The sequence below is a fragment of the Cuculus canorus genome, chromosome 6, assembly GCF_017976375.1.
Source record: "Cuculus canorus isolate bCucCan1 chromosome 6, bCucCan1.pri, whole genome shotgun sequence".
Lineage (NCBI taxonomy): Eukaryota > Metazoa > Chordata > Aves > Cuculiformes > Cuculidae > Cuculus > Cuculus canorus.
The window spans coordinates 30,432,858-30,446,389 of NC_071406.1; the positions used below are offsets into that span (position 1 = coordinate 30,432,858).

The 13,532-nt window shown below is 48.3% G+C and overlaps 1 protein-coding gene across 2 annotated transcripts in view; it reads left to right on the forward strand.

Annotated features, from left to right (window-relative positions):
* Window positions 1–873: 873 nt before the first annotated feature.
* The window catches only part of SATB2 (SATB homeobox 2), a 133,376-nt gene continuing 120,717 nt past the window's right edge, over window positions 874–13,532 (forward strand). The window contains exons 1-2 of one of the 2 annotated variants that reach the window (XM_054070568.1): window positions 874–1,695; window positions 4,354–4,572. In XM_054070568.1, coding sequence (XP_053926543.1) covers window positions 4,404–4,572 — 169 coding nt within the window. In that variant the 5' untranslated portion in view covers window positions 874–1,695; window positions 4,354–4,403. Of the gene's footprint in view, window positions 1,696–3,876; window positions 4,028–4,353; window positions 4,573–13,532 lie in introns of those variants that run through there. The other variant, XM_054070567.1, reaches the window with a different exon arrangement.

Here is a 13,532-nt window from a genome sequence, read left to right on the forward strand (position 1 = left end):
CGGCGGGGCGGTGCTGCCGGGGCCAGCGCGGGAGGGGCGCGCCGGCCCCGCGGCAGGTGCTGCTCCCCTGACCGGCGCTACCGGGGCCACCTCGGGCTGCGCGGGCGCCCGCGCGATGGCGCTGTGCGACGGGACGGGTCGGTCCCGGCCCCGAGGGGCGGCCGCGGGCTCGGGTCCCGCCGCGATGGGAAAGGGCCCCCGGTAAAGGCGAGCCCTCGCCTGCTGGAGCCGTCCCGACCGCCGCCCCCCGAGGGAGCTCGGCGGGGCCACCGCGCTCCCGCCCCGCCGGGGCCGCTCCCCGGTGCGCGGCACCACCCTGGCCTCTGGGCTGAAAGGGGGGAAGGAGGAGGCGAGGAAGAGCGCTCAGGAGCCCGTCGGATCCCGTCGGGGACGGGGGCGACACGTCGGGACGCTCGGCAGCCCCAGCAGCCGCTGTGCGGGCACGGCGCTGCGATCGCTTCCATGCGTTTTGGCTTTGAAAGCGGTAGTTAATGAAAACCAAACCTTTCCAGACGAGGTGTTTTTGTTCGTTTGTTTTGTTCAATTTTTTTTTTTTTTCCGTGTTGGCAATCAACCACTCGAGGCGATCGCAGCGGCGGTAACGGGGGCTCGGCGGTAACGGCCCGCCTCTGCGCCTACCGGAGAGCCCAAAGCTCTGCTGCTGGAGCTCGTGGTGAAAACAGAAAAAGAGATTATCAATAATAATACTAATAAAAATCCGGTTCTCTTTATAGCGAGATTGAGGACGGATGGCGGAAAGCGATGGGAAATAATCGCCTGTTTTTTTCCAGTGGAAATAAGGACAACATGTGAAAATCATGCACTGGGGGAAAAAACCAAAACACATGTGTAATTTGAAACAGAAAAAAAAAGCTTTTATTGGAAAAAATATGTAAAAGTAAAATAAGCATCGTGTATCACAAAATCTGTCCGAATTAAAGGATGTTTACAAAACAGAAGTTACCAACCAGCAAAATTTATCCGCACTCGGTTCGGTTTCCCCTCGCTTTTACTAACAAGCCCCTCTGCTTCCTTGTCGAATTTTTCAAATGATTCCCGCTCCCGATTTCAGAGTATTTTCTGTAAACTTTCGGTTTATAAATACAAGAACAAACACGGATTTGGCGACCGCGATCTTCCAGTGAACGCGGAAACGAGAAACCAGCGGCCGGTGGGGAGAAACCGAACGCGAGGGAAAGGTGCAGGGGATTCATTGCAAAGAAAGCAATCGCTACATATATATTTAAATGTATTTAATTGTATGCATTATTCAAACGACTTTCTGACGAGTTTAATAATTTAGAATCGATAGTTTTCCTAAAAACTTTATAAAATATTTACGCTTAATAAAATATTAATCGATTAACAAGCCAGTCGTACTCTTATAGGAGCTTTACTAAAGTCCCGTAATCGGGCTGTCGCCACACGTCTCCCCTGTTAAGGAAAGGATCACTGACAAAATGTAAAAGAAGATCTTCAGACGGTGGTGTTTATAAAATAGCTCATTAATGGGCTTGGATTGAATCTCTCCATCCATCCACATCATCAGATATAATAATAGTAACGAATCAGACAGGGAAGATCCTGGCTAAACCATTGGCATTTTTTTTTTCCAGAAGTACCGAAGTCCTAAATCACCAATTCTTCTAACTTTCTGGCCATTGATCCGCGGGAATTCGTAGTTCAACATCAAAGGTAAGAACAAAACGTTATTCAATTATTCGATAGCTGGGTGGAAATAGTTAACTTCCAAGTCAGAGCCGCTGCCGAGCTTTATCAGATTTAGGAGAAAATTGGGAGAGAAGTTAGATCGGGATATTTCAAAAGGAAACCCGGAGTTCCCCAGACTTTGCGGCTCCTCCCGGGCAGCGGCGGCCGGGACCCGGCTGCGCCCTCTCCTCCTCCGCAGCCCGGCGGCTCCCGGCCCTCCACACTTTCCCCGGCTCCCCCAGCCTCCAGGCGGCGGCGGCACCGGCTCCCGCCCCCGGTTCGCCTTCGCAGTTCGAGGCTGTCGCGGCTGTCCCTGCCCGCGTCGAGGCGGGGGGAGACCCGGGCGCCCGGGTCGGGTGCGGAGCGAGGCGATGGTTTCTCTTACCCTGCCCGGGGGTTCCGCCGCCTTCTCTCCGGCACCGGAGCCGCTCGGCTGGCGGGCGGGCTGTTCCCGCCGCTCGGAGGGCAGCGGGGGCGACCTGCCCTTCCCCTCCTCTGACTCCTGGGGCTCCCCGCACCGCCGCGGCTGCGGGCGGGCTCGGGGCTAACGCTGCCGCCCGGGTGGAGCGGACACAGATCGGCCGGCGGGGCTGCCCGGTGCCGGTGCCGCTCCCGCCGTGCCTGGGGGTGAGAGGGGGAGCCGAGCCCCCCCCCCGCCCCGTAGCCCCCCTCTTTTATTTTTTGACCCTCCGGCGCCACCGTAAAAGGCGAAGCTATTAAGGGGGCCGGAGGGAGGGCGGCGCCCTGCGGGGAGGCAGGCGCGGGCGGGCGCGGGGGAGGACGGGGGCGGCGGCCGCGATGTGTCAACATCGGCACACGGTACCCACCGCCCCCCGCGCCGCCCGCCCGCCCCGCGCCGGACGGGAATTTCCCGGTCCACCTTAACCGGGGGCTCGCTCCGCCGCCGGGCGCGTTCGGCCCCGGCTCGCTCCCCCGCGGCCCCCGGGGCGGGCAGGGGGCGCTGCGAGCCCTCGGGGCCGGGCGCGGCCCCGCCGGGTGGAGCGTCCGCCGGTCGGTCATTCCGCGGCGGCTCTTGCACGGCCGCCGCTCGCCTCCTCCCGGCCCCCGCCATCCATCGCTCGGGGCCAGCGGCAGGGCCCTACCCGGGGACCCGCTCTCGGTGCCCCGGGGAAGGCGGCCCCGCCGCCACGCCAAAAGTTGCTGCCACCCGGCCCCGGCGGGGAGAGGCGCCGGGAGGATCCCGGGAGCGCGCGCCCTGGATGCCGGCGGCGGCTTCGCTCCTCCTCGGTCGCTCCGGTCTCCCCAACTCCCATTTCCCCTCTGCCGTTCCCCCCCCTTCTTCTCCCGGCTCCTCCTCCTCTCCTGGCCCTCCCCCAGCCCGGCTGCCCCTGTCCTTGCGCCCTTCTGCCCCGGGTCCCTCCTGTCACCGCCGCCTCGTCCCGCCGCGCTTCCCCGTCCCCTCCCCGCCCGCTTCCCTCACTCCCTCCGCGCGACTCGGCGTGTGCGAGGTGTATTCTTTATTTATCGGTGTTTAATTTCCTGCCAGGTGGGTCCGTGCCTCCCACCGCCGTGCGGCGGGGCCGGCCGGGCCGGGGGGAGGTGGGCTCCTACCCGCCCGATCCCGACACCACACCGAGACTTGATCGTGGTTTTTTTTTTTTCGGGGGGGGGGGGGGGGGGGCGGGGAGGGGGAGGGGTGTCGGAGGCGAGGAGGGGTGGCGATGTTTGGGATGCACAGCCCTGGGACGGGAGCGCCGCGCAGACACACGCACACACACACTCACACGCGGGCGCGCACACACACCAACCCCCGAAACCAAGGACAACCCCAGAAAGGACTCACTCTGCCTCGATGACTCCACGCAACTAATAGCCGCTTCTCCGCTCGCTGTGGCGAGTCCCTCCTGCCGCTGCCGTCGCCGGCAGAGGAGGGAGCGACTGAAAAGTGACACACCGGGGGCCGCCGCCGCTTCCCCGCGCCGCCGGGCACCCGCCGCCGAGCCCGGGAGAAGCAGCGCTCCCTCCTCTTCTCCTCCCCCGTCTCCCCCACTACCGATTTTCTCCGCCGAAGGTGTGAGAAGCCGGCTCCCTCTCCCCTCTCCTCTGCGGCCTCGCCGCTCCCCGCCCCCTCGCCCCTCGCCCCCGCTCCGCTCCGCCACCCGGGACCCGCCGGGCAAGGGCTCCGGCACCCCGGAGGGGGGGGGGGGGGCGAGGAGGGGTGCGGGTGGGGGGAAGGAGGAGAAGGGAAGATAAGCGGCGCTAGAGGAGGAAACAAGAAAACTTTCCACCCTGGATTCTCTACTTCTGATCCATGGACAGAGCCCAACTCAGCCAACTTACAGACAGGCTATAAGCAGTAAGTACGGCGGCAGCTCCCGGGAGTCGCTCGGCTTCTCCGCCAGCAGCCGGTTGCTGCTCCGCGGCCGCACAGCTGCCCGGGGCCGGGGCGCAGCACCTGGCCGGGCGGGCGGGGGTGCTCCCGGGATGCCCTCGGGGCCGTCGGGGCCGAACGGTGAGCGGGGCCGGCGGCGGGAAGCAGCGTGGACACCCCGCCTGCATCCCCCCGCGCGGTGCCGGGGCGTCCCTCGCATCCTCTGCGCGGTGCCTCCGGGCAGAGCATCGCCCCCGCGGGGACCCGGTGCCGGGCGGCGGCTGACGCTCCCCTTGTTTCTCTCGCCCTAGGTCCGTGCTCCTTCTACTGCGACCTGCCAGCGGGAGCCGCGTCTCCGAGCATGGAGCGGAGGAGTGAGAGCCCCTGCCTGCGGGACAGCCCCGACAGAGGCAGCGGCAGCCCCGATGTCAAAGGGCCCCCTCCCGGGAAGGTGGCCAGGCTGGAGCAGAACGGCAGCCCCATGGGCACCCGCGGGAGGCCCAACGGCGCCGTCAGCAAGCCCGTGGGAGGTAACCGGCTCGGCTGGGCACGGGGCGGCTCCGGCGCCCGTTGTGCGGCGTGCAGCGCCCGCTCCGAGGAGGCCGTATTCCTCGGAGGCCACCCTAGGCCCGGGTCTTGGCGAGGCGGCCGACGCCGGGCCCGGCCTAACCCGTTGTAGGGGTCACCGGGACCGGCGGCGGGGCATTCCGGGCACCCCCCTCCATCCCCGAGTATCCCTCTGCGCGGTGGCAGAGGGGGCAGCCTGGGCACCCGCCTGCATCCCTCTGCGAGGTGACAGGGTATCCCCCCCGGCATCTCCCTGCGTGGTGGCAGCAGGACAGCCTGGGTACGTGCCTGCATCCCTCTGCGAGGTGGTGGCAGGACAGCCTGGGTACCTGCCTGCATCCCCCTGCGAGGTGACGGCAGGACAGATTGTGCACCCGCCTGCATCCTCCTTTGCGGTGGTGGAGCATCCCGCTGCATCCCCCGGCGCGGTGGTGGGGCAGCCCGGCTTCCCCCTGCATCTCTCTTCATCCCCTGCATCCCCTAGCGCGGTGGTGGGGCAGCCCAGGCATCTCCTTGCGTTCCCCTGCATCCCCCTGTGCGGTGCAGAGACATCACGGGCATCCTCCTGCCATCCCCTGCGCGGTGTCAGAGCATCCCCCCGGGCATCCTCCTGGGCATCCTCCTCAACCCCCGGCGCGATGGCGGAGCATCCCATGCATCCCCCTGCGCGGTGGCGGCGGTGCCGGAGCATCCCGGGGCAGGGTCGCGCCGGTCGGGAGCTTCGGTGTGCGCACACCGCCGTCACGGCCCCGAGAAAGGCTCCCCGGGGGGAGAAACAGCAGCGTTTATGTCTGCGTTTTAACGAATTTTAGTTTTCTCTGTAAATCGCATTTCGTAGCGGTGGCTGTGAAGGGGGACGGGGCAAAGCGTGCGGGGTGCAGCTCCTCGCCGAAATCACCGAGCGCTGGTTTTGCAGCGTTCCTGCAGTTCTCCAGGACACTTTCAGTTCCGTAGTTTTGCTGTTCGGCTCTGTCTGTAGAGCACCTCTAAGTGACACGCGTGGTTTCTTTTTTTCCCTTTCTCTTCCAAGCAGCGAACTTCCCGGTCACTTCTCCTGAATGCCCTCTTTTCATCTTAACTCCGATGCTGTCAGCGTTTAACGGCAGCGTAGCACTCCTGTTAGGGAAAAAAAAAATATCTTAAAGTCTTGCAATTAGCCAGATGTCGAGAGCGAAATAATACAGGGCAGGCCACAACAGCTTCACCGTTTCTGAAAAAAACATCTCACTGTGTTTGTGTGTTAAAATGTGCGGAGTGGGTAACACCAAATGTAGTTGTTTAATATACACAAAGAATTGGTGTAAATGACATTTCAGGAGATACTTTGATATCATCGTCACATGACTCTCCATTACTTGAGGTTTATTTAGTGATTTTACCGTAGATGCTTGGTTTAGACTTCTTGGGCTCAATAGGCTTCCTAATTGCTGAACTTCACTGAAGCGCAACAGATTTTATTTTATTTTAAAAAAGTAGGATTCATTTACGTACCTAATGAAGGGTAAGAGATCTCACCGGTTTTTTATGTTTTCTTGGATGACTTGTATGCCGTTATTTTAGACCTCTTCTCTGTGTTCTTGTAATGTATGGAAAAAGAAGAAACAGCTTGGCAGTGAAAGACTTGTAGAACTATTTCCACTTACAAATTGGTGAGGAATAAGTTGTTGATAATAGTAAAAACGAACTAGGTAATCATATAAAAAAGTAATACATGTAGTTTTGTATGCCTTTCTCGAGACTGAGGCATTATAGCTGCTTGATTTAAGGAGAATGCTAAAACTGACTGAAATATTTTTCCTTGGGGCACTTACAGAAATGTACTTTAAAAGATGTTTTTAAATGTTTTGGGATATGTGTTTGCTTTATAATTGCAGCTGTGTTAGCCAAAAGAAATTCACGAGCTTTTATAGTTTCTATCGGTGTTCAGCTTGAATCTGGCCTGTTAAGTTATGAGAGATTTCTTCCACTTAAAAGAAGACTCACATTTCTGAAAGCAAATTTTAAGAGCTCTCATTTTCATTCATTGCTCTTCAGCTCATTTATAAAGTTAGGAGCAGAACGAGAATGTAAAAATGTGGGGAAATAGGAAATGCAGGAGTAATGTTTTTCCCCCCTTAGCTGGTGTTCTTTAAACAGTCTCCTTGGGTTTAGGCTCTTCATAATAAAGTTTATTCATTACTCCTTATTGATACTGAAAGCAAGAAGAAAATTATTCTTGTCTGAATACTTACCTAGGTTCTATAATACTCAATACTAAAATTAGTTAAGGCAGATTTTTTTAATAGATAATGGTGCTGTTTAAAATTGATTTCATTTTTTTTCCTCCTGGAAATGCTTTCAAGATAAATCAACATAGCTAATTTCCAGATATTTTTTCCTCTGCTCCTTTTCAAGTTTGAGCTTTAAGAAGCTGTGTTACCGAGCAATCTTTTTCTGGAGGCAGATTGTACCATTTTGGATGTTTCTGGAAGTCTGTGTCTTTGCAGTGATTGCTGCGGTATTAGTAATTTTTTTTTCACTTGAGTTGTGAAATGTAGCTGTAGACGTTTGCAGAAAGACTGACTTTTAACGTATTGGCACATTAGTACAGACCTTCTCCTCAGATAAATATTAATAAAAGCTCTTTTTGTGTTGTGCCTACTATTTGATAAAAAGGAAACTATTGAAAGTTGTAGTGAAATGACATTTAAGGCTTCAGTTGCTAGTCTTTCAGTTTATTCTTCTTTTTCAAGCTTTTAAAAGCACTTATATCTATTGAATGAATTTGGAAAAAAACCCTAAAATTATTTACTGGAAACTAGAGACCGTTTTGGTTTTGATTTTGTTTTATATTTTTATTTTTTGAAGTGTATGTAGAGGTTTTAACGCAGAGGTAAATGCTAGCAGTTCTTTTTTTTCATCTCATTTTGGGCCTTAGATATGTAAATGCTAAAATTCTTTCCAACTTGTCAGGTGGCTTTTTGGTGTAGTAGTATCTGTTTCTGAACTTAATCGCTGCCAATAGAGCAATAAGCTCTCAACTCACTGGTGCTATGATGAGACAGATGACCTTTGGTAACAAGTTTTATCATCGTAGTGTTTGCTGCAATCATTTTTCCAGTGACTTCCCTGAGAAACAGAGAAATATTATAGTGCTGTAGGTGTTTTTAGCTTTTTCTATAGATTTATGAGTGAAAAAGTGTTTTAAAATCAGCTTTTGTAGTGCAGACAGAAAATCAATTGCTCTCATGAGAAATTTTGCCTTATGACTTTCCTTTTCTTAATTCCTAACCTGAATGTACTTAATTCAAAGGGCCATTGCAGCAGCGATAATAAACTAGTGAAGGTCACTGAAAAGATAAACGGGGTCTTAAAGGTTGTGTTTAATAGGGGATTTAAAAGTTTCGGTGCTGTTTACAATGTTGTTAGCATCAGTCCAATGTGTTAGAGTACAGTTTTGGTTTCCCTGGCTAAGCTGGTGCTTTCTGAACTGTTTCGGCAGTTATCTAACCGTTCTGTTTTAAAACCTGTGTGTGATAAAGCGCAAGTGCTCAGATGTTCAGGAGAGGCAGGTTTTATGAAGGTCCCTGGGAAAAAAAGGCTAATATCACTTTAAAAAACATATGAAGCCTGGGAGAGAGTTTAGAGCAAGCAAGAGCACTATGGTGTTGACAGCTTTATATCCCTGTTGGGTAACATTCACTTACTAGAATTGGCGTCTCCTCTCAGTTTGTAATTCACTCCATAAGGATTAAAAAAAAAAAGAGGAATGATTAATGGCTAGGAAACTTATATATACAAAATTGTTGATTGCGATTCATGAACCTGTTGGTGTATGAGTGAATGTGGATGTGCATCTATATCTATATATCTATATCTATGTGTTGAGTTGATTTTGAAGAGCGTAGAAAATAAGCATCCAAAACCTCTGAATGCAACTTAAAATGCCAGTGTGCAGAATGAGCTGTTTGGAAGTTTGGTTTTGCTGATATAGAAACGCAGAACCAAAATGTAGCCAGGACACACATTCATATTCGAGAAGGAAATGACTGCAAAGAATTTGCTGATTATTAGTTTGACGCAGTCTGAAAGTAGTATATTCTATTAATTTAACTGTTAAAATGTTTGATTTAATTTACAGAATATTAATGGGGAGGAAAACTTTCAGACAGTCAAACCAAATTGTATGATCAGGGGGCATTATCAGCAGCTGTTGTTACTGTGCACGTACAAAGTCAGATATACTGGGATTGTAGATGCAGTGACTCCTCAGAGCGCTGCTGCTGGTTGCTATAAACCCCATAAAGTTCTAATGTATCACAGTCTTGTCTGCTGAGGTGTTGTTAGAAATCTACTTTAACCTATCTCTGTGTTGACAGGAATGCCGACTGAGGAGTTGTTAAAAGGCTGTATGTCAAAATCCATTCTAATATTTCTGTAGAATTGTCCTAGGGGTTTGTGCTTCCTTTTATATCTTTTGCAGGATTTAAGTACTTTACTGGAGATAAATCCACTTTCCGTGCAGACTGAAGAGCACAGCTTGATCAAATTTCTCCTCTGTTCTAAATGGTTTAGTTACATTAAACTGTAGATGGCATCCTGACGGAGTAAGGAAGCACGTTTCGCTTGTCCTTACGAGCTGAGCAAAGCAAAAGGTTGAGTTTCAGGTCGTCTCCCTGCCTAGGTCCTAGGTAAGGATATCTTCCTGCTGCCTGAAATTAAGTCCATAGCTATTGAAAGAGTTAAACACATTGAGATATAGAAGGCATGAAAACCACAAATCTGTGTTAGTTCAGGAGCGAGTAGTACATGAATGTATTTATATTTCTGTCCTGTTGCAGAATAGTTGGAAAATGTTGCCTTGTACTCTGATATAACTCTTAGGGATTATGAAGTAATGTAAATTCTTGATTTTACATGTTTCTGATACATAATGAGGAAGAGTGCTGTAATTTTACAGGAGCAGTAAGAAAAAATCAAGACAATGTCTTTTTCACGATCAATGATTAAAAAGTGAGTTTCTGTCTTTTTGCTGATTTCCACCCTCATTCCTCTTTTCCAATCAGATTATGTCATGTAAATAGAAAAACGGAGCAGAACAGCTCCTGGAAGGTCATGTAGTGTATCAGCTGCATTTTTGCTGAGGTAGAAAAATAGTCTTTCTTTATGCGTTTGCAGTACTTGGTCTGTTATTAAATAAGATACAGTTGGTTAAATATATGTGCAATTGAACATACACATTAAACAGAGTATAGGGTTACCACCATTCGTGACCTAGGCATAATTTGATGTTTAGAGTAATTTTGGGACACTTAAGTTGCATCTGCAGAAAGCCACCACAATTTTGAGTTCAAGATTAAGGTTAGATGTTAGTAAGATCTTATTTTTTCCCGCAACAGTTGTTTCGAGTCACCTCCCAGCTTCCTCCCCACCCAATAGCCACGGCCAGTTAACGTTAGTTAACAGGATGCTATTATTCTCATCATGAACAAAAGAAAGAAAAAGGAATCAAAGGAAGAAAAAAGAAAAAGAACCAGCATCTTTGAAAAAATCTGTGTAAATTTTCTTCCCCCCCCCCTTTAAATTGGGTCCTGCCGTTTCCTTGTTTCACTGGAGAGAACAGAGTAATCTTACTGTCAGTTATTTGTAGGGCGATTGTTTGAAAACTCCTGTTAAGGTGACTGTCAGTGACTCCCCAGAATTGTTTTTGTGCCTGAATAAGATGGCAAAATCATATTAAAAACTACAAAGATGCCAGTGAGGAAATATATTTTCAGGAAATTAAATAGCGACATATTTATCATTCAGAATTTAGATGAAGGAATTTGGACATGTAAGGAAGAAAAACAATATTAAACTTTAATCGTTATGAGTAAACACTTGAAGGTAAGATTTGAAGATTTCTTTCCTTTCCTAAATACTTAATTTTGGGTAATTTTTATATTCTGTTTAAATTATTTTACTTTACTGAATATTTTATCTAGATTTAAAAGTAGAAAAACACCTGGCATAATGTAATTGTAATCAAGTCGTCGTTTCAACAGACAACTAAGTTACGTATTTAAAATCTCTAGTTGGTAGAGCAGACTTTCAGATGTTACCAGTTCCTTTAAAGTACCTTTAAAAGTATTTGAGTTTAACACTCTTCATGGAGATGCTGGTCTGAATATTTATTTTTGCAGTTGCTTTCCATTATTGCTGTTTTCCTTAAAGCTGTCTGAGTGGAATGGGGAGGAAAAGGGCTACAATGATGACTTGGAGCTTAAGTATAATGCTTGGACCAGGAAGGTTTTTGTCAATCGTGTTGACACCGAAGATGGTAATACCAATACGGCATCATATGATGTTGGTGAAACAAAGGCAGTGTTACGACAGTCATGTATTTCTATTTGCAAACGCTGTGTGAACCATTTTAAGATAACTTCTTATTTTTATAATTGAGAAGTCCCCAACCTGCATTTAAATCTTATTTTATAAAACTTTTCAAAATAACTGAAGATCTGTAAAACTTAGGAAGATTTATTCGAATCCCAAATTGCAAGGCATAGATAGTTAGGCCTTTAATTAGCCAAGCCCTCATCCTAATTTAGTTAAATTAGTAACTTCTTCTGTGTTTAGGATTAAAGGCTGAGTTTTTCAAGGTATAAAGTATTACAAAGTCCTTTGAATTGATGTGATGGGGGTTTCTTCAAGATGACCTGTGCCTGGCTCAGGCTCTGTAACAAGTGTGCTCTCCTTTTGAAGCTCAGCTGGTTTGGAAACCAGCCTGCTGTGTTGAACAAGGAACCGATAACCCTTTCTAGCTTTGAAAAATTGCTCTGAAGGTGATGGGTTCCTATGGTATGGAATGTCCTGGGTCAGGCGCATTGGTCCCCACCATGACGTGTGTCACTAGTGCACATGTGAGAAACAGCAGCAGACAAAAGGCAGCCGAGGATTTGATGGCTTTTGAGAACTGTTTCCTAGCCTCTAGCCATACTAAAACCCCTGCCCTCCAACCAGCTCGGTATTTGTTGCAGACTGCTCATCGGCGGCATCTCAGCTGTGGGGTTACATACAAATGAGCTTACACTGATTAATGGCACTGGAAAATGCACTGTGCCATTTAATTTGGGGAGAACTATTACCCCATCTAAACAAGGTTCTTGTGGCCATTCACAGCACACGTTAAAAAGCAACTAACACTTGTGTTCTTAGCCAGCGAGTCATGTTGTCAACGTCGTCGCAGTTCTATAGGTTGGATTTTTTTTTTTCCAGAGTCCAAAAGCACATCCTGCAGTTGTTTGGTGTACTTTGTGCCCGTCTTCATTTACATCGATCCAAATATCAGTGAGGGGAAAATATTTCATTTTATATTTCTGATATTATTTCCTTTATTGTAGAGAACTTTAAAGAACCCAAAACCTAGGGTATTTTAAGTTGTTTTTTCTTTTTAAATGCCAGTACTAGGTCTGCTGGCATCCTCTGGAGAATTACAAATATACCAAGATGTCAGCATTTGTGTAATAACAATTTAAGGCTGCTGACATTGTGAAACTCTTATAAACAGTATTTGAAAGGTTTTGGGGTTTGTTCTTTTTTTTTTTTTTTCGTTTTGTTTTGTAAGTCTTACTCAGATTTTAAGATGTGAACATTGATGTCACTAATATCTGAGAACTTGGGTAAAGCCTCCTTCCAGGAGGAATAAAGCCTCCTTCTACTTGGAATAAAGCTACACAAATAATTTACAGGGTGGCTTAAAAGACAGAGTGTGAGCCCTGCCTTGCTCCTATCCTAAGGTGGATGTAAGGGCAGAGATCTTGTGTCTGAACTCAAGGTATATTTTAAATTTCCTGGCAAATACTGAATGATTATTTGTGTTAGACGCAGTGATGTTAGGAAAAAGAGGGAATTATTGTTGTTTGTATGAAGGGAACAGAAAGAACTTGAAGAAAAGAGGCAGGTAGCTCAAGATAAAAATTTAAGCATTTGACTTGTTTTCTAAATAGAAAATTACCTGGCTAATAGCAAAACTTGTCAGTCATTTTGCTCTAACTGCTGTCCTTGTATCAGATGGCCATGCAATATTAAACAGTCTGAGCAGAACTGTGCCTTGTTAGTAGCAATGTCAGCAAGGTAAAAAAACTCAGAAAAAGATTAATAAAAATAACCTGTCAGACTCTTTTATATGAAGCTGCGGCGTCTCTTGAGATAACCATACACCCACTGCATTTTCAGAGTGCAGTAGAAATGTCTTCCACTTAAATATGTTCCCTCTTTATTTGTTCCCCAAAGACACGCACTGAGATGAAAAGACCAGCGGATCCTTTCAAAGGTACTAAATCTGGCCAGAAATGTAAGGATGGGAGTTTCTTGTATCAAACCGCATGGTTTGTATTGATGCAGACAGCCGCAAGGTACTTTCTCTCTCTCTCAGCTGTTCTGTTTCTGTTTGTATCATGTTGAGAAGTGGCTGGGTTAGTCTGTCTTTACTTGTGTATCGCCGACACTTCACTCCCTTGAAGTTGCTGACTTTGTCTGCATTTGGACAGAAACTTCAGATGAGTGAGGTGGCTCACAGAGAAGTATTTGCCATCATGGTTAATGGAGACTCACAGAGAGTATTTTGTCATAAATTTCGCTGACAGGCATATATTGGAAATGAAGCACGTCATTTTCACAACTATAACCAGACTATTTTTGAGAGTATATAAATTCATATTTTGACCATATTTTGGTTTTACATGCACTTCCATTATTTATATATTAAAATTAGATGGTGCACAATTTCCAACCTTATTATTTTGTATGCTTATTAAGAAATGTGGTTATAAATTATGAGTTATACAATGCTTTGGAGTAAAAGGTGATTTTCATAATGCCTTTTCCAAACTTAGAAATAACTTTTTTGCCATAATACAAACATGCTAGCAGAGCAACATGATAGATGTCTCTTTAAGTATTG